This window comes from Saccostrea echinata, unplaced genomic scaffold, assembly GCF_033153115.1.
Source record: "Saccostrea echinata isolate AGI-Se365-2 ecotype Australia unplaced genomic scaffold, CSIRO_AGI_Sech_v1 ptg000001l, whole genome shotgun sequence".
NCBI classification, from domain to species: Eukaryota; Metazoa; Mollusca; class Bivalvia; order Ostreida; family Ostreidae; genus Saccostrea; species Saccostrea echinata.
Window position 1 is genome coordinate 7,962,237 of NW_026889750.1, and position 20,613 is coordinate 7,982,849.

The 20,613-nt window shown below is 33.5% G+C and overlaps 2 protein-coding genes across 2 annotated transcripts; both read right to left on the reverse strand.

Moving 5' to 3' along the window:
• Positions 1 to 103: 103 nt before the first annotated feature.
• Positions 104 to 6,442, reverse strand: LOC133182141 (meiosis-specific protein MEI4-like). Its single transcript, XM_061316872.1, has 4 exons — positions 6,415 to 6,442; positions 1,735 to 1,947; positions 1,046 to 1,434; positions 104 to 550 (listed from the first exon to the last, which is right to left on the reverse strand). Exons 1-4 carry the CDS (start codon positions 6,440 to 6,442, stop codon positions 146 to 148), a joined length of 1,035 nt encoding a protein of 344 aa, XP_061172856.1. The 3' UTR covers positions 104 to 145.
• A 673-nt stretch (positions 6,443 to 7,115) lies between these two features.
• On the reverse strand, positions 7,116 to 19,601 carry LOC133183948 (rho guanine nucleotide exchange factor 39-like). Its single transcript, XM_061318856.1, has 13 exons — positions 19,558 to 19,601; positions 19,152 to 19,294; positions 16,070 to 16,245; positions 15,559 to 15,774; positions 13,911 to 14,029; positions 12,785 to 12,855; positions 11,891 to 12,054; positions 11,307 to 11,516; positions 10,426 to 10,514; positions 10,110 to 10,221; positions 9,292 to 9,516; positions 8,817 to 9,085; positions 7,116 to 8,360 (listed from the first exon to the last, which is right to left on the reverse strand). Exons 2-13 carry the CDS (start codon positions 19,177 to 19,179, stop codon positions 8,258 to 8,260), a joined length of 1,782 nt encoding a protein of 593 aa, XP_061174840.1. The 5' UTR covers positions 19,180 to 19,294; positions 19,558 to 19,601; the 3' UTR covers positions 7,116 to 8,257.
• Positions 19,602 to 20,613: the final 1,012 nt, after the last annotated feature.

The following is a 20,613-nucleotide window of genomic DNA, read 5'->3' on the forward strand; positions in this document are numbered from 1 at the left end:
ATTGAATTTTTTTTTTTTTTTACTTTCTGTAAGAATCTATTCTTAGTAAACATGTACTACATGCAGGTACAAAAAAAAAATTCTTGTATGTGAATTAAGATTTACACAAGAAAAAATATAAAACACCTTTATTTACTTGGCAACGTTACAAGAAATTACACTTGATTAGCCATATTTTACAGACGAACAAAGGAAAGCTATCTGAAATATACAATACACATTTGTCAAGTCTTTCAGTAACTTCAGACAAAATACTTGCTGTCTGAAGCCTTTGGTCACTACTTAGAGATCTCTGACTTGGATTAACTTCTCCCGAAGTGATACCACTACATTCATCCTTGAGATCTTTAAGGACAATTTGAAGCATATCAAAGATGTAATAGATATTTTCATACAGCATTGTATTTAGGGGTGTTTTATTTTGGCTCACTGTCCTTAAATGAGTGGAAAAACTCTCAATTGCTGCCAGTAAACTGTCCAAAATATGGTCTCTCATCTGAGGGATCAGAAGGTGTTTTAGTGTAAGGATTAACTCTCTCCGCTGTTTTCTCTATGCAAAAGAACAAATTCCAACAATTCAATATGTGCAATATAATGGAAACTTAAAATTCTTCATTTTGGTAATACATGTTCTAATGGAAACTTAAAATTCTTCATTTTGGTAATACATGTTCTAGAAATATACCAAATGTACAAGGGGGAAATAGTGTTCTGTCTAATTATCACTTAAACCTTAAAAACTAGTTCTTTTTTTGCATTTCATTAGTTCATTGTGAATTACCATGAAGCCTAATTTTGAATTTGACAATCTTTGTGATTATGAGATTGAGTCATATTGTTGCATAGAAATTTGCATAGAAGCTACTCAAATTTTTTTTGGCCCCGTTCTATTCTTGTCCTCAGAGGGTGAATTCAAACAGACAGGGTTATTTGTCTATAAAAGAACCGAGTGTGTCTTGGCAAAAATGGGATGAAAATCATTTTCAAATATTTATGGGCCAAGCCTGTATATATACAGTAAACAATAATTAAAAGCAATTGCTACCTCAAGTTTATCACCTCTCAGAGCTCTGTCAATAATGATTTGCACAAGTTCTTGCACTTCAAGGCATGGAAAATTCTTTTCCATTGCAGAACTTAGCTGACTGATGACTTGGAAATAGTCTGTGATTATTGGGATTGATAACACTTCATTTTCCACGCTTTTACTGATCAAGTATAAGGAACTTGAAAGTGTAGAGTGAACTGCACTACCCAGTGTGGATTTTTGAGATGTTTCCCTGTTAGCTTGCTTCAACATGAGGTAGCTTTTAATGAAATCTGTGTTGTGCTTTATGTGCTCAGCATCTCTATCCACTTCCATTGGTTCCTCGTCATTTTGATTTTGTGAAGAGTTGACATCAAATGTGATAAATGGAATTAAATCAACTAAACCTGTAAAGAACAGTACATGTTCAACACAAAATAGATTCACAATATATTGTTATGATGCTTATTCTTTATGAGCTTAATTTTTAGGGGGGAAAGAAGCATATAGGTATCTTTGATAAAATGTTTTATTGTTTATAAATGATTTTGTGAGATGGTGAAAAACTAATATGAACTAAAACTGTCTCAGTTAAGAAAGATTAATGCATACATGATTGATATCCTCCAACCTGAATGTTAAAACATCAACAATAAAAGTTAAAACATACAAGTATGAATTACCCACAACATATTAGAAGTAATCACCTGAAAAATTTATATATGATTGTAATTCTTGCGTTTGTTTCAGCTTAAGGATTGTCATCTCTGCCTGTTCATATTTTTGTTTCCATCTACTCTCTTCAGCACGGTACCGAGCACAAAGTTGCTCGGCATACTGCCTAGCAGACAGTCCATTTGGTTTGGACCTGATGCAAGCTAAGGCAACTGCAACCTTTAAGTGCCTAATGGAAGTTTTTGCTGTAAAAATAGAATATTAATAAACATATCAGGTGCTTGACTCGCATCAATCGTAAAATTATACTTTTTAGATAAAATGTTTTGCAAACCAAAGACGTCTACTTCTTTCCTTGCCATCAACTTTATCATACCTTTTCTTCCTTTCCTTGACAAAAGAGTTGCATAAGGTATGTCGCAAAAGAAGTTTTTCATGAGCCGTGAGCACGACTTCTTTTTTTTTTTTCTTTCGCTTTAAATTTAATTTTATAAAAATAATTGAACCCTGATAAAATAGGTATTTCACATAAAAAAACTGTTGAGTCATTTATTCATTCAAAATTCTTTATTTTTAAATGAAACGTGGCAGTACTTATATAGTGTTTGAAGAGGGCCAGCTAGGGGGAAAAATTGCAACTTTAACCCCCCCCCCCCAAAAAAAAAACCAAACAAACAAAAGAAAAAAAATTAATAAATAAATTCAATAAAGAAAAGAAAATTGTCCAAACAAGAATTTTTTTCTGGTGAAGAAAAAGTGGGGGGGGGGGGGGTTCCAAACTTCTTTCATAACCAAATTTTATTCATACATTACCATATTACCCTTAATTGAGTACACTGCAACAAAAAAAGGGGACCAAGCTTTCAATAAACATATTCGAAAGTGTAAGATTATGTTTGGGGAAAAGGGGAGGGATATAATTATTGTTTGTTATCCACGCTACCTTAAAAAAATGAGATATTTTGCTTTCTCTATATATTATGATACACATATTGGTGAACTGCAAAGAAAATTACGTGGCTAGATACACATTACATTGTTAATTCAGTGACACCTTTGTGCATTTTCAGTTTTCTGAACCGGAGGGGCAAAGAATTCCTGAGTATTGTGATACGACCTCAAATTGGACTTCAACTATTTTCTTCATAGTCTAGATTATGAAGGTTGACTCTCAAAAACTTAAGTCTTGGCTGTAACTTTTGTACCAGTGCATATTACTTTCAAAAATATCATAGTAAAACAGACAAAAGTTGCAATATGCCATAAATCTTTAAACCACAATCAATAAGACTTTAACCTTGTATTATGGAGAGGACTTGTATAGGCAACTTGCCTGCTGTTCAATTCTATTATGATTATGTATAATAAAATATTGTAAAATTAAATTAATAAGACTTTTAAATATCTGAATTTGCTTCTTAATTCATGAAAACTTTGAGAGAAAAAATTATTTAATTTTTTTAGTTATTTTCTGATATCATAAAAAGAATTATTGAGTATTATCAAAAATGTTTTCGATATATCAAGAATTTCGAATTATGGACTCCTTTTTTATCTTATTTAAATCCCTTAAAAATGTAAATTCAACTCTTGTCAAAGGAATGGAGGCATACAAGGCGAGGACAATCCCCCGCTCTGAGAAAAGACATTTTTTTAAATTCTAAAGTTCAAGGAAAGTTACATTTTTCTAAACTTAATCTCATTTTTCACACAGTTGCTTCCTTTATTTTATTCAATAATTTATTGATGAATAATTTATTTTCACTTACGTTTTTAAGGTATGTGAAAAAAGAGTTTCCCACATGATTCGAACTCACTGCGGTCCAAAGTTCACGGTTATAGGCGTTAAACTGGTCACTACGATGCGCGATGTCTTCTTGGTCATTGATGTGTCTCAGCGTGATTTAAATAAACATATTTTTTTTTTCAGAAAAGTTCGATTTTTATATAGAATGGGTCCAGACTCCATTTTTTGAAACATAAAATTAATTTTACATTTACATTTCCGTCATTATAATTAATTCAAATGTTAACGTAGAATGGAGACTTGCCCATTCATAAATCAAAAAAATAATTTTTTGTGGCTTCAATATACCCATTTTCCACTAAATATGCTTAATTGTCAACTTAAAAAAAAAAAAAAATTATCAATCACTATAAGTCATTCAGTAAAATGAATGAATAAAATGTGTTGAAGATGACATTACTGACAACACAATTTTAGAAAAATGTAACTTTTCCGTGAACTTTGAAAATTAAGAAATATATTCTCGGAGTGGGGGATTGTCTTCGCCTTGTACGCCCTCTTTCTTTGAAAATAAATTACAAGACCGGCATCCCTAATCTTTATTAAGACATAGACTGAAGGCAATTCAATTAGCACTGGCGGATTTAGAGGGGGAGGGGAGCAGGGGGCCCAGGCCCCCTTTTGTATTCAAAATGTACATAAGATTTAATAAATCAATTTTTTGGGTGTGGCCATGGGCCCCTACCCCGACCCCAAACTGGTCGGGCCCCCTCTTTTCAAGATTCCTGGATCCGCCACTGATCATTGCCACCCGATAAATTCAATTAACAACATGACAGTGATCTACGCAGAGGTTTGCTTATGTTCATCGCTTTCGCTTAACGCGGGGGATGCATGGCCATTTCCAAGGCGTACCTGTCCGTCATTCTGCAACGCTTTTAGTTTTCGGGTGACATCACTTCAAGTCCTTTCACTTTTTCAATGATTTTTTTTAACTTTCTCCTTATGATGTAAAGAATACGAAAGCCTATTAGGATCAAACTACAGTAAAAAAAAAATAAATAAAAAGGCGTTATAACGCGGAAAAAGGCGCAATAACGCAAATTAAGGCTAATTACGCCTCTCCAAAAGGCGTTATAACGCGAAAAAGGCGTAATTACGCCTTTTCGAAAGGCGGTAATACGCCTTTGAAAAAGGCGTTATTACGCCTTTCCAAAAGGTGTTATTACGCCTTTCCAAAAGGCGTTATTACGCCTTTTTAAAAGGCGTCATCACGCCTTTCTAAAAGGCATTAATACGTCTTTCCAAAAGGCGTTATTATGCCTTTTGAAAAGCCATCATTATGTCTTTGACAGGCCCGTGCTTTTGAAGTGGGGGGGGGGGGGGGCAGCCTCCCATAAAATTGACAAGCAAACAAAAAAAAAAACAAAAAACAAGAACCCCCCCCCTCCCCCCCCCCCCCGAAAAAAAATAAACTGCCTAAACTTGATGGGAATCTTTTTCTAACTTTTCGGTAAATTTTTTTTAAATGCAATGACTTGCCCGAGTTTAACCATACTGCAACAAAATGTTAAGGGACCAAGCAATCAATAAATGATTTTTTTTATGCTTAAACTATATCAAGACTATTCTCCCAAAGAGTGGGGTGGGGGAGCCCCCCCCCCCCCCCAACTCGCATTCCTACTACCGGCCTGTTTGAAAAGAAGTTACATGTATATCCAAAAATGGAAAGGCGTTATTTTAAAATAATAAATATATGAAAGATTGAACCAAAGCCATCTTTATTTATGCAATATTTAGATTATAGTTTTAAATATTATAAATCATATTATAAATTATAGTATTTTCTATATTCCTGCACATCTCGCAGACAGCTGTTTGCATGCGTATCAAGAGAAGTCAACACTCTACTTTTGAAAATCCAGGATTAGGCAGAGCCAGCTTTGGGCTTTGCTAGCCATGTATTAAAAAATTATGTCAAATTTGAAATACTTTTCTCTCCTCTTGAAAAAAAAAACAGGCAAACTATTTGCATAGGTATAATGAGCAATTAGCCTTCAACCAAATTTCTGAAATCCATGTACCTTAGTGGAGGTGTCTGGCATCAGAGAAGAACTAAGTTGGTTTAACACTGAAAATATTTTACACATTAAAAAATCTTTTTTCCTGGAAATCTAATTACAATCAGCCCCCAGGGTGGGCTAAGTAAGTCAAGTATTGAAAAATAAGAGGCGTAATAACGCCATTTGGAAAGGCGTAATAACGCCTTTATTTGCGTTATTACGCCTTTTTCCGCGTTATAACTCCTTTTCAAAAGGCGTTATTACGCCTTTTAATTTTTTTTTTTACCGTAGTTTGATCCTAATAGGCTTTCGTAAAAGAAGATCCCCTATTAAGTTTGAGGAGAAAAAAATATCACATATTAATTGCATAAAATGCTTTCCGGAAAATAATCTTAGTTCTCTTTAGAATTTTTGCACATGAAATGTTATTTTACAGGCCCATAGAACGCGGTGGGGGAGGGGGGCACTTTTTTATAAGTATAGTTTTTGCTATATTAAATTTTCCTCTAGATGCTGGTCCCCCCCCCCTTTTTTTTGATCGTATAAGCTGGAGCACAGACTATTTCCAGGTTTTGGACATTAAATTAGCCTTTTTTTTTTTTGCTTGTCAGATAATTTTGATAACCCCTCCTTCCACTTTTGCTTAGTGTTACTATTATTTTTTTTCTTTGCGTGCTAGATTTTTAAAGGAACCCCCTATTGATTATGACGTCAAAGACCAAGGTTCAGAAATGCATTTATTTCATAAAATGATTTCCCTAAATAACTTCCTTTGAGATTTTGCAATTTTTATAACTTCCTGATTTCAACAAGAACGCTACTGATTAAAGCGGTGAATCTTACATAACCTTACAATGACTTCTATTGATTTTGAGGCGAAAAGTTAATTCTTTGTATCTCACCGTCTGAATTTCCAGTTCCTCCACCCATTTCTTCTGTATCTTAAAGGGGAAAATGAAAATGTTTATTCCCTGAATTGCGTTGTTAGGCATGTTTGCTTGTCAAGGAATTTTTGGTAGTTGATAGTGTCCCCCAACTGAAAATGAATGGTTGTGCCCCCCCCCCCCCAAAAAAACCCCTGAAATTGCTTCCTACGGGCCTGCAAAATTGTATCCATCTGATGTACAATTGTAAATATAAACGTTTGTTATAAGCTACATTATATTGTGACACCATAATTGTGTAGTTTTGTTTTTATTGTTATGGAATACAATAAATGAGGCAAAACAATAACAATACCCCTTTTTTGGGGTGGGGGTGGTACAGTGTGGGAGAAAAAAAAATCATTAAAATCGAAACGAACTGTATTCATATAAAATATATAATAAATGGCAAAATTTGATATTTATTGACAAAACATTTTCAATATAAAATAAATACTAATCACCAAAATGGATGATACTTTCATCAAGCACATTCAATTTTATTCCCTATAAATTATTTTGAAAAACCACTTCTCAGTTGAAATTGTGTTAAACAACTGTTCTAAAAATACATGGAGTTAAAATTTTATCAAGTTTAGAAAATTAATCTAAAAGTCATTACCCTCTAAAAATCAAAATCAGCACAAAAGCCAATATGTGTCAAACAATTTTTTAAGAAAAAAACCAAATACCCAGTATATGTATTATTACGGATGATATTATTAAGTATGATATGAAGTAAAAAAAAAAATTAAACAATTCAGAATATTACACACATGGAATACACATTTACAAATTGAGCCCACTAACCTTTATCTCAATAATACTGAAAAGTTATATGTACATGTATCATGCTTTTTGTTATTGCTACATTAAAAAAAAATATGTTTTGAGATACTTGAATAACTGTGTTAAAATCTGTAATGGATGTGGTTATTAAAAATCAAAAGAACAATAAAATAAGATGATCTTGTACATTTCGATCAGATTATTAATCATGTTTTGTTTTCTTCAAACAAAAAATGATTTTAATGTATTAAACATCAACATGGAATTCCACAAGAAACAAAAAGTAGAGCTCTTAGGAATAAATATCTCTGTTTACTGTCATGATGCATACATGGACACGTATGACATTTAAAGTTTACCAAAGGGAATCAATCTCTGCAGATGTGGAAAGAACAAGGAAGCTTTCCAATACAGAAATTATTCTTGTATTAATATGTTTGCAACAGGTACAATTTAAAAATTATCTCATTTTCATGTACATACATTTGTAAAGGTTCAAGTGAACATAGACTTAAAAATATGTAAAAAATTAACTTTTTAGTTTGAAAAGAAAAAGTATATTGCACCAAAACCAGAGATGCATGATCATGCACTGTACATGCAACTCTTTTTCATATTTTAAAGCATTTCATTCATAGCAATTAAAATGCATTATCTGCTAAGAATAAAAAATATCTAGATCATGATACCACCTTTTTTAGAACCCTTTTCAGATTTCAAACAAAATTTTCAGCATGCACACCAAGAAACATAAATTTTTCAAACAACATAATACACATAGATGCACTAGATTAATAAAGGTTCCTTAGTTAGATGATACTTTTATTAAGTATTCAGTTATAAACTTTTCTTAAATAATGTAATATCTGTGGATCACTTGGTCACATGATACACACCTTGGATCACTTGGTCACGATACACTCTGTGGATCACTTAATCACATGATACACACTGTGGATCACTTGGTCACATGATACACTGTGGATCACTTGGTCACAGGATACACACTGTGGCCCTCCTGAGATGTTAGTTTTCACTGAACGTTACAGTAGGACTTTGTCTCATTAATCCGAGTCTGGGCACTCTCTAAAGCACTTGTACATCTTTTTCTGAGGGTTTTACCTCTCTCTGACAACCTACAGGCAGAAAAAAAGAAACTAGAAAAATACAATACATGCATGAATTACAATGTAATATGACACAGAGTGCTAATACATGTACAATGTACATGAACTTGCTGAAATTTGTTTGAGGATACAACAAAATTCCAGATTAAAATATTTCTCACTACATTGAAATAAGATACAAATTAAAAGATCAAAATATTATTAAATTCTTGAAATCTTAATTAGAATTACAGTAAAACATGCTTATACAAAAGTGCCAGGAATGGATGATTTTACTTCATTATAAACGTAATTTGTTATATCCGTTAAATTCACAATACCGGGTATATTTTAAAGCCATGGGAAATGAAAATCACTTTGCTGTAAGCATGAATTCATTATAAGAGTGTTTGCTGTAGGGATGTTAAACTGTTCATTTAAAATCAAAAGTAATGAAGTTTAGGTAATGATTTCTTTCTTAAGTACCTTTCTAGTGGTCGTCTTGTCAGGTGTTCTTGACCATACAATCTGGATCCTGTCCGGCCCTCCCTACCATGGACCATCACACTCCTCTTTGTACCTTTTTCTATGGTTACTTTTTCATCTTTCCCTGATCTACAGAATGAGTCAAATTCTACAGTAGCATTCCCTATGTCCCCCATTGTCATCTGCAAGAAGGAATCTTCATCTTCACTGTCAGGCTTATCAGAATGTGGAACTATAGGGGAAAACACAGGGCCATTTTCTAGATCCACCTGAAATATTAATAAACAGGGATATACATATACATGGATCACGAAATGCCATGACAAATGTCTGAATAATGTAAAATGATAAATATGCTACTTAGAACTTTTGTCAGTAATAGATGGGAAAAAAATTATCATTGAAGCCAAGCCTTAGGTAAAAATTCAAGATTGTATGTTTTTTACTGAACATTATATAAAGAAATCTGTAATACTCTTGGTGGAATATTTTCTGAGAACTCTGGCTGTGGTGGAGGTGGTCTAATTGGTCGTCCACTTCGGGTCTGAGAAATTCCCAAAGGTGTGGAGGAAAGTTCAGAAGAGCACAATTTAGCTCGTTTCCAAGGAGACAGGCATTTATTGGTGTCTATTTCTGATATGAGCTTCAATGGAGATAATTTAGTACACTCAGATTCATCTTTCTGGATAATGCGACGAATCTGAAAGAAAATATGCTGTCATATTTATTATTCACATTTAATTACAATTAAACAGTCTTACTTTGTAAATCATATTCTCACACCTTCCTCTTGTGCTTAAAATGAAAAACATACATAGCGTATATATCAAACTTCATTTGTAAAAAATCTTTTAATTTGCATTTTCATACACATACCATTAAATCTATCTGGTGTACTTATTTTCATTCAATCTACATGTATTTTCTCTCAACTTGCACTCCTACCCTCAAAATCTTCTAAGTAACGTAACAACTGTTTATTGATTCTAATACATGTGTATAAATACAAATAAAAAATTTCATGAACTCATGCACATGTACCTGATTTACATTTGCAAGCTTGCCAAAATCATATCTATGCCAAGTAACTGTATAGAATATCAGGTCAGATGCCAGTGTTTCAGAGGATGCTTACTCCTCCTAGGCACCTGACCCCACCTCTGATATTTCCGGGGGTCCATGTTTTATGCCCTGTAGTGCCTGTACACAGATTTGTATTGTTTGTAGACTTTTTATTTGAGATTGATCACTGTTCGTTATCTTCACCTTTTTCATTCAGTTAACTTTTAATACCTGTTGATCTCTCTGTTTCTCTAGTTTACGTTGTTTCCATAGTGACCTTCCCCTCATCGGAGCCTTGTTGCTGCTTGGTTTCCTTAACGTAGATCGATTGTTACTCAGTCTCCTACAATACCGTTGTCGATTAATTTTCAGTATGAAGTTGAATATGATTACATGACTATTATTTGATGAAAAATTAAAACATTTAGATTGAAAAGTATCTTTCATATCTTATGATGGTATGTAAACAAAGAATTTGTAAAATTAAGCATTCAGATCAACAGTGCTATAAATGATACAGAGCTGATGATCTGAATCAAAACTGAACCTGATGGCTGAATCCAGTTCTTTAATCCAGCTTTTCATGTCATCTGGATCATTTGAAAACAGCAGTAAACTCTCATCTTTACAGGTTATCTGTAAAATAAGCAATTTCATGTTTTGCAAATTTATATTTTTATTCAAACTGATTTAAATGATTAGATCCTCAATCCACTGCTTTTTTTTAATTGTCACTACATACTGAAGTGTCAATAAAAAAAATCAATGACCTGATTTTAATCTGATTGCATCTTTATGGCAAACATGACACTTTAAAATGCAACACAGTTTTAAGAAAGCTCTAAAACTAACAAAAAATGCTTTTTAGAATCTGAGAAAAAATATATAAGTGCACTTATTCAGTGTATCTAGTCCATTTTCAACATAGGGTACCTAACTTATTTCTCCTGGAAAAAAAATATTCAAAAACAATGAACTATTTGTGAACAGAAATCACTGTTGTTTACTTATATTGGGAAAATTAATGAAAATAATGTATTCAATTACTTAATCTTGGCCTAATATAAAATTAAGAATATGTTTACTTTAATTCATTACAAATTGTATCATTAACTGTAGATTCCCGTTTATTCTGTATTTCTTCTAAGGGCAGATCACTCTAGTAACTGAATGAAACTACCCTACAAATAAAACTCCTTAGTTTTCAGTGTTTAGAGCTTCCTTAATTCTTAAAGAATTTATAAAAATTAATGTACAGCATAATTATGATTGATGGTAATAAATAATGCATGACCATTATGAAAATACATTTAAGCTGATTCAAAATTGAAAATGAGTGCATAGGACAATCCTAAAGACATTATTTTCCACTGCTTTAGAAACATGATTAAACATTCAATATATCCCATGAACTGTTCAGAAACTAACCTTGAACATGCCCCCTGCCTCTGCCTTTTCCTGTGTACCCCGTTTAGTGCCCCCAAACACAGTTTCTAGTTGACAGTGTTTCAGTGGCAGCACACAACAGCAGGTGTACGAGTTAGTAATACTGTCCAGTAGCCGAGGTTTCCCGTAAATCAAGATGTCTGAGAACAGGAAGAACATCCTGTCGTGGGGTTTTCCACCTCTTTTGGAAACCTGTAACAATAATGAAGAGATTTTGTGGTGGTTCTTCAGGTGACAAAAATTCAAATACATGTTCATGACAAAGGAAGGAATCAATTTCAATCTTTCACTCCATTTCAGAGTTGGATAACATTACAGGTAGTATTAACTACATGTATTAAAATAAAGTAGAAGAATGGACTATGTTGTAAATAACGGAATCCACAATAATTTACTAGTGTTCTTTAATTGCTGGATTCTTTTGTATTCAATCCAAAATCAAACCACTACCAGAAGAAAAGTTCAGGGATGTGTGTATCAAGCAGCTGATTTAACTAAATGTTATAAAAATAGGTTAATTTCACATCAGCATCAACATCAGCCAGAATTGTTGGTTTGATACTTACCTTTTTCAGAATCCCTTCCCTGATGAATTCTCGGCCTGGAGTGAGGATTTTTGGTGCAGACTTGTCAAAGCATTTCTGTATGCTGAGCATTTTTTGGAAGTTTTCATGTTGCTTAATATGATTATTTATATGAATGGCTATGTCACTGACTTTCTGAACAGCCTCTAGATAAATGGGAAAAAAGGTCCTTGATCAAGTCAATTTATTAGAGTAAATATAAAATCATTTTTTTAAGCGGGAAGGTCATGGTAAGAAAATTCAGGCACATTTGAATTGCTGTAACCAACATGTACCAGTGAATAAAGTTTGATGAAAATTTCTTGAACAGTTTATTTGAATCTGAGCTAAATAGAAAATGGAACACAGACAAATGGAAGGACAGAGGGAAGGATAGACATGACAAACACTATTTGCCCAAGGGACATCCATGGCAGGTAGAAAAAGTGGCATAAATATTTCATGTTGATAAGTTATGAAATAGTGGGTGGAATATTGAAATTTGAACACCAATTCAGAGTATGAGTCTAAGATTTTCTACTGCAAACAAGACCTTTTCAAACATAAATGGAATACTATAAATGTGGCAAAGGTGATTTAGACCAGCAAACTGTTTTTCTTTAATAACATACAATTCTAACTGAAGATTGCCATTAGGATAAATATATTTAACAGAAAGCAGTCACTAAGAAAAAAATTGAATTTAGCTACAGTAAATATTTAATACAAATTTTTTCCCCCCAAATTATGTCCACATATGTGTTCTATGGTATTTATTAGCACAAACAAAATAACATGTCACCTCTCCTTCCTTTAATATTTATCCCATGGAAACATATAATGTAACATAAATAAATATAGAATTCAGATACATGTATAATGTTAAATTAATGTTACCTCTTAATGCCTCATAGTCATGGTGATCTGTTGAAGTGTTTTCTAATAGATCTTCCAACAGTAACTTGTACCTACACAAATTTACGCATTATAATAAAATCGAAAAAATGCTGTAATACATGCAAAAAAAAAAAAAACTTGCAGTTAAATTCTCCGTTTTTTTTATTCTTCCTTTTTTTTTTTAAATACATGTATCAGAGACATTTTTAATATTACAGAGACATCTTTAAACAAGATGTGTTTGTGAAACACTGATGCCCCCGTATGAAAACTTATAGCAAAGGTTAAACTTTCTCAAATGCAAATCAAATATGTTGGTACCCAAAGTTAGGTCTTGTCTCGAAGAATAAACCTGTGAAATATGAAAGCCCTAGCAGCAACCATTGAATATATATGGAAAAGGTTAATTTTTTTCCAAAAGTATGTCAAACATCAAGGTCAAGGTCAAATGTTCAAAATTAATGGTGCCCAAGGAAAGGTCTTCTCCCAAGAAATACACAGGTGAAATATGAAAGCCGAAACACCAATCGTTTAAAAGTTATGACCAAGGTTAAACTTTTCCAAAAGTAGGTCAAACTCCAAGGTCAAGGTTAAAGGGTAAAAGTTGTTGGTATCCAAAGAAAGGTCTTGTCACAAGAATTACACATGTGACATATGAAAGCCCTAGCACCAACCATTCAAAAGTTATGGCCAAGGTTAAAGTTTTTCAAAAGTAAGTCAAACTCCTAGGTCAAGGTCAAAAGGTCAAAGTTGTTGGTATTCAAAAGAAGGTCTTGTCACAAGGATTACACATGTGAAGTATGAAAGCCCTAGCTCTTATTGTTCAAAAGTTATGGCCAAGGTTAAAGTCTCATAAAATTTTGCAAAACTGGGTCAAACTCCAAGGTCAAGGCCAAAAGGTCAAATATGGTGGTACCCAAAGAAAGGTCTTGTCATAAGGAATACACATGTGAGATATGAAAGCCATAGCTCCAACCAATCAAAAGTTATGGGCAAGGTTAATGTTTTTGCGGACAAACAGACAGACGGACGGACAGGGCAAAAACTATATACCTCAGAATCTTCGATACGGGGGCATAAAAATGCATATATGACACAGACACTTTTACAAATTGCACAGTATTACCTAGGAACTCTCTGTACTGGAGTTATAAGTAGTGCATTGACCTTTAACCCCATCATGTCTGGTCTCTCTTCCTGTTTCTGTATAAATTCATTAAAGCCAGGACTTTTCTGCCTCCATTCCTGTAAAAGATAACAGTTTCTTTAGAATTCCAAAAATTTCTAGTCAATATATAGAACAAATATTTGTTTTTGAATTGATAAATTCATACAAACAAATGGTTAGAAATTTTATCATACAGTAACATACTCTGTGGAAATTTCAAATCCACACTCTTTAATCTAAAAGATAAAACTTCATTACTCTCAATTTGTGTATGCACAAGGAGTAAAATCTGGAAGTATTGTAAGTTTTATTCTTTAGCTTCCTTAGGTAATTCAATGGAAGAAGTCACACTTTAATCAATAGGTGTTCCTCATCTACTTTCTAATCAGGGATAAATGACATTGCTTAGAACTATTTCCTCTTAAGGATAGCAAATAAAAATCAACTTTTAGTATTCCAATTTTTGAATTACATGTAAAAATATAAATATTAAACCGAATTATTTCTCCTTCTAAATTTCCTGCAACTAAGAAGTCAAAGTTGTTCACTTCCCTTGGATTTGAAAGTTAATGTCTATCTCTGCTATCGTAATAATTTCTTGAAATAAAACAACAAATATGTGCACTTGAAAGTTCAAGTTCCTTCTTGCCATCCTTGTCTGTCTGTTGCACATTCTTTCCATCAGAATGCCTCCTATATTTTCAAAATGACTATGTTTCAGAGGAGGCCAAATGCTCTTTTTGCAATATGATTTATCTGTCCTTGAGATGTGCAATAAAGTTTTGGAATTCTGATGTTATTTGAAAGTCTCATCAGGGGTATAAAAGGCTGTATTAATTAAAAATAAAGTCTATCAATGGAGTGACTTCTATATTCTTAAAGCTAGCAAAAAATTCTCTCTGCATCTGAAACCTTGACTGGTACAATTAAACATACTAAAAGCATCTTCCATGCAACTCTGATTAATGAAGGGCATAGAAATACTTGAAAAGAAATCTGCTCCAAAAACTTTAACCTGGAATGCCAACACCAACTGTATTACATATTAAACTTCCCCAAACTTCGTTGAGGTGAGCTAAAATGTCACTTTAGAATGGGCATGCTCCTAACATTTTAATCTTAATGATAAAATAAAAAACATGTTGATTAGTTGCAATGTATCTGAAGCAAGAGTTATGTCCTTTCATACATTTTTCTTTCAATTTTGGTCCTAGTAAGGCTCATATTAACTAGAAAAGGTCTTGCTTCAAGACCTTTTACCTGGTCAAATAACCAGCAAATATAAGTCAGAGGCTATGTATCTGAAGTTGTATTGTAATGGACTTTAAACTGGTTGCAAAAAGAATCTTTCCTATGCTTGTACTAAGCACATTTATTTCTTCATTGTTGGAAACCCAAAGCTAGTCTCCCTTCTTTTACCTAGGTAAGAGAAGCTTGACTGACCTAGGGTTTGTGACAATGACTTTCCAGTAAGGTGACAAAATTACTCTTTCAGTATACTAATTGCGTTTTGTGGTTTCAAAATTACTGGCACTAGAGGATGGTGTTTTTCAAGTGACAAAATTACCTGTAATATAGTGACAGCAGTCAGGGGTTATCAATTTACCTGTAGTAAAGTAATGGCATTTTCATGGTTGTTGGCATACGATGAGTAGAGCTTCAGGAATGGTCCCAGGTGCTTAAAGGCTTCACCAACAGTGGTCTGTTCCATGTGTTCTAGCAATGTTTTGTTCACTTCCATGATCTGTTCCACATTGCTAAAGATCTGACCATGAACATCCTCAGGGATAAGACAATTAAACCGCAACGAAAAGTCAAAATGCTGAAAATACAAAATTTATACATGAATAACTAGAGTGAAATGAACAGTGTACATGTACATTTCTTACCTAAAAAATTGGTTAACCATGTTTCATGCACTATATAAAATACAAGATAAACATTTCTCAAGCAGGAATCTTGGACTTTAAATTTTCACTCATCTTCGCTAGCCAAGGGTTTTTTGTCCACTCCACTCCCATGGAGAGTGGAGTGAAACCCAAACCCTTGTCTAGCGAAGATGATTTTCACTAGAATTTGAACAGTTATCTTATTAATAAATAAAAAACGGTACTAACTTTATTTATGAGTTCTAGATGATTGAGGTAGGTTTTCTCTGTTTCGAATAATTCCTGAGTTATTTTAGCTCGTCTTTGGTCACGGCGAGCCTCGATTTGAGCACGTCCAGCTTCCTGATCTCCGTGACTATTCTGAGACAACTCTGCCAACTCTTCCTCTGCTATTTCACTCAGTACTGTTAAAGAAATAAATACAATTTTAATGGAATAAAATTGAATTAAAAATTGGAATTAAAAAAAAAAATAATCTGAGAATTTATAATCACTGCTTTAAATCACTAGAGCAAACTCTGAAATTGAAGATTCTTGTAAAACCTCCATTAATTTTGGGTAAAATATACAGGTCTGACAGTGTGTAATTTACCTGTCTTATAATTATAGGGTAGTCAAATTGGGTAAAAATCATGTTAGTGTTTACCCAGTCCCTTTTCCATCTACCCCAGTCCCACTGCATGTTTGTTTTTTCTTTTCTTTTTTTTTTCTTCTTCAAATTAGGATCATGATAATCCAAAAATTACTTTTTCCAGACTATTGTCATTACACTTTTTTTTAGTCATGAATGTAAGTGAAATAAAATGGAAACATGTTACATAATGTCTCTAGCCTCTCAAAGTTTTATCATTTGTTCGGCTGACAAGTTTTAAATAGAAACACTGTTCTGTAACTGTCTCTGAATTTTAGTCTTATTGAAGATTTTCAAATATATTTGTCTTTCTTAAACCAGAATTTTACATCATTCTTTAATAAACAATATTGTAGATGTAGGATAGGGGTCCAACTACCTTGGTACATCTTTCATATCAATCAGTATACATGTACCTAATATTTACATTATTCATCATGAAATATGGAGATAACGAACAGTATTCAAGCTCAAAGTCCGTTAAAACAATACAAATCGGGAGCAGAACAAACAAGGACCTCCAAAAACATCAGAGGTGGGATCAGGTGCCATGGAGGAGAGAGCATCCCCTGCTGACCGGTCACACCCGCCGTGTGCTCCTTGTCATGATCGGGAAATAAACAGAAAAATCCAAAGACAATTCAGTGTGTAAATAATGTCCTAACAATTAGTATGAAAAACGTCACTCAGCATATGACTTAATGATAGATTGTATTTGCTGACAAGGTCATTGTATAGACCATAGAACTTACAAAATGATGACTTTGAACAAGACTGTTGATATTCTTGTTTCATCAACTTTTTTGTCAATAACTCATCTCGTTTTAGAAATTGTTCATACAGCAAGAGATTTCTTTTTCTCATGTATAAGATTTTGAATAAATTCTGCGTCATATAAATACAAAAATAGATCATGTGAGAGGAAGGGAAAAATGCCACAGATCAGACCAGCAATTTCCCTCTTGTACCACAGGTACCCTGAATTCTTGACAGGTGCTCTAGCATCTGAATTACACTGACAAACAAATAGCCTTTCAAATTGCCCCATTCCTCTTTCCTTTGTTGCCGTTGTGTGTGAAGTCTTCAACCCAAGTTCATTCCTAGAGGGTCTTTCATCTGTCACTCCCAGGGCATTTCCCAAATGTAACAGGAAAGGAGAAAATAAATGACACTGAAGTGAACCTGATTTGGATTTACCACCTGAACTCAAGATAGGTGCTAGTGTTCCACCAAGTTATATCTGACTACAAACTCACTGCAAACCTGCTTGAATGGGTACCTTGCCTGAACTACCACAACTGTGCCATATGCATGTACGTCCAGCCAGTTCCCAAGTGATATACCCAAAGTAAAAGATTTATAAGCATAACATGTCCAGTCCAAAGATTATTTCTACCTACATAGCTAGTTATAGCTACCTCCAGGTAGCTATTTTCACATAATTTTTGCTTTACTTGCATTTCTTGGCCAAACATGGGAATGCGCAATATGGTGATACATGTACCACATTTCTTGATTTACCCCACCTCTGTTGATTTTTTGATGAAATCCTGGCTTACGATTGGTTGAAGTCTGTCACGTGAAGGGGGTGTATTACTTATACCTAGTCGCTTGAAAATCAATACATGGTCGATGTGGAGTTATCGTTCTATTGTAACGTTCGAACAACTAGAGTTCACGCGATTTGCCGAGTGTCTGTTGACAATGTTACAGTTAACTAATGTAAGTAACGAAGATGGAACCTTTTTCTCCCTTTACTGAAAGTCTTCAAAACTCAGTACGTTATTACAGCACGAAACACTCGCAAAACAACATTACGTCACACAACGTGACGTCATAATAGGCATTGTATGAGTGATGAAGCATATTTATAGTGAAAAAAAATTTTTACAAACCACAGACCACTAACATTTCATCGGTGGGGTAAATTCGTTACATAGTTTTTTAGTGACAGGGTGCGGGATGATACCTGGTTAGTAAATTTCATACCTGGCTCGGCTTCGCCTCGCCAGGTATGAAATTTACTAACCAGGTATCATCCCGTACCCTGTCACTAAAAAACTATGTAACTAATAATACATGTAGTCACACTGACATTGACAATGAACATGATGAATACAACAACAATTTTGGCAAAAAATGATTACTTTCTAACATATCAATTTTGCATCAATAACTACACCCAGTTCCATTTTCTAGGAGATAAAGATCAAAGCTACATGGTAAGAAGCCTAAAATGTCTTACAAATCTGCAATCTGTAAAAATTTTAAAACTTCATGAATTTTTAAATAAAAGGTTTTTGGGACGATTTTTCATGCATTTCCTTTCCATTCTCCATCCTCGTAAAGTTTTCAAATTAAAACCCCGAATTTTGCTGTGCAATTGCACAACAATATCATTTTAACGATAGAACGTTCCATCGACACAACATGATAAACAACAAGTCTGACCTGTTTTAAAGATTCACCTTAATTATTATTTATTTGTATTTTCAAAGACAGGTAAAAGGAGACAGAAGTAGCTAGTTCAAGTAGCTATAAACAGAGACATATGTCTCTGCTATAAATAACTAGGTAGCTATTAATAGCTACATAGGTAGAAATAGTCTTTGGACTAGGCCTGCGTAACATATATCCACACCCATTTTTCGCATTTAAAGCAGTAAAACTATATCTTACCCCTGAATCGACTCCTTGTTGACAACATGTTGAATAAATAGTAGTTAACAGCTTTTTTCCACCAAACTAAATTTCAATTTTCACGTTGAATGACATGTCAGGTATATTATCAGCAAATGGTCAGGCAAGCAAACAAATCAGTCCTGTTTTAAAATAAAGAATACTTACAGTGTCATTTCTATAATACATCTATACTCAAGAATGTTCATTAATTGCACTATCGTAACAGTGAAGTTGAAACAAGAGATTGGCAGATGTTTTGTTACTAACTCGAGGAAATTCGAAAAAGTCTGCTGTTCAACATAAAAGGATAATCTGCATATTCAAAGAGAAATTGTTATACAGTGGTTATTGTTATATAATTTTTTCAATAAAAAAGATCTTTTGAGTTATCATTGATTCCCACCTGACTCGACAACCTGCACGACGGTTTTAGGCAAACCGCAAACATAAATCAAATCTCCCGCTGCAAATTCCATAAAGATAAGTTATACGTAAAATATTCGACAAATTGGAAATAGCCATTTTCAGATTTAATGAAACTATTATACGATTCCACATATCAAAACAATGTATTTTCTTTGAAAATCGTCATATTTCAATATAAATATGCATCATATTTAGTTTATCCAATACTCACGCATTTGTAAATTTTCAAGAACGAGTTAATTTCTGAAGGTTGCAGAAAAAAGGCGCAGGCTGGGTAACTGTACAGCCCACAGACACGGGTGACAAATACCTATGTCTCAAAATGCAAATAACTGGACAGGTGTTTTTTTTTTTGATTAATGATATATCATTGCGATGTTGTTTCATACACACTATTAAGCATTATAAAATGAACTTTAATAGTAACTTTAGTCTAAGCCATGCCAATGAATGAATGATCATCTATTCTCTATTGAGAAGTTGATGGCTCGTTGTGAATATACTCCTCAAGAAAATATGTTTTTAAAAATATTCATGACATTGATTAAACATAGCGTTATTTTATAGTACGTAGGGGGAGTGTTAAAACGAGCCATCAACTTCTCAGTAGAGAATAATGATCATTCATGGATTCATATTGATAGCTTCTCAGAGAATATTCTGAATATATGGTGCAGAATTATATATTTATAGCATTTGAGCAGTATTGCCTTTTTTGTTTGTCAATAAACTCTTTCATGATAACTGTAGTACTGCTCCTTTGCAGGGAAATCGATACAGTTCGTAGAAATATGACAGTAACAGCGTTTGATAAACATTTTTCCGCCAACAAAAATTTGTCAAACATTATTAATTTGCCCTGCAAAAGAGCAATCTGCACTTATAGTGAAAGGGCAAATTCTAACTGTCGAGCAGAAAGATGCGATGGATAGACCACGAAGGATTAAGACCTGGGCCTCTAGCTGCAATATAGTGAAGTCCTCACTCTGATTTTTTTTATCTGATGTTTTCATGCCAAAATATTTAAAAATCA